This window comes from Dermacentor silvarum, chromosome 1 (assembly GCF_013339745.2).
Source record: "Dermacentor silvarum isolate Dsil-2018 chromosome 1, BIME_Dsil_1.4, whole genome shotgun sequence".
Lineage (NCBI taxonomy): Eukaryota > Metazoa > Arthropoda > Arachnida > Ixodida > Ixodidae > Dermacentor > Dermacentor silvarum.
In genome coordinates, this window is record NC_051154.1 from 442,314,387 (window position 1) to 442,315,247 (window position 861).

The 861-nt window shown below is 46.9% G+C and overlaps 1 protein-coding gene across 1 annotated transcript in view; it reads right to left on the bottom strand.

Moving 5' to 3' along the window:
- Nucleotides 1-510, bottom strand: part of LOC125942617 (uncharacterized) — an 18,255-nt gene extending 17,745 nt beyond the window's left edge. The window contains exon 1 of the mRNA XM_049660819.1: nt 331-510. Within this exon, the coding sequence (XP_049516776.1) occupies nt 331-337 (7 nt within the window). The 5' untranslated portion in view covers nt 338-510. The remainder of the gene's footprint in view (nt 1-330) is intronic.
- Nucleotides 511-861: the final 351 nt, after the last annotated feature.

Below are 861 nucleotides of genomic sequence, written 5' to 3' on the forward strand. Positions count from 1 at the left end.
CTGCCAAAGCACACATTTGCGCCGATGGCTCCTCCTGCGAAGCAGTGTCTACCTTGAGCGTCCGCGGCAGTGCGTGCTGCACCCCCTCCCCATTCATAACGCCGACCCTTCCAGACATATCGCAGACTGCCCGAGACTCTAATCAAAGGAGATCTTGAGATACGTCTCGAGCCCAGGCCTAAACCCAAAGTCACGCTACGAGATTGCGCCGGACATTTGCTTACTGCACAATGAGCGGGACAAAGCACATGCCGGTGAAGATTAAATCGTTCGAAATGTTAGTCGTATAAACATTTAAGGTGTGCTTATTAACGAATGAGTAGAACTTACCAGCCATGTGCAGCACTCTGTCGCATCGCCGTTCCACCACACGTCGTAGAGGACAATTGGATCGAAATCCACGACATTCTCTGGGTTAAAGTTTTGCACTGCGGTGTGCCTGACAACCGCAGTGGTCATGTCCACTTCATATTCAACGAATACAAGCATCTCGAGCTTAACACAGTGCAACGCAGTTGTTCTCGCTTAGATGACAGCTGTGGCTATGGCCGTGGATTCTATGGATGTGGATTGGCATGCGACTTCGACTGCCACCACTGCATCACCCCAAACCAAACCAAAACAGAAAAGAAAAATACTACTAAAGCAACGCCGTACAACAGTAGTGGGTGGAAGCATGGAGAAAGATAAAAAAAACCTTTTTTTTTCAAGTTGTTTCCTTCCTCTATGGGTGGAAGGTACAAAGTTGTACAGTTGTACAGATAAGAAATGTGAGAACTGCATCAGGCTTAAGCATTCTTAAATGACATCCCAACTCATGAGAGTAATTATGAATTCGACATCGATCGTTTGTGTGTTTTG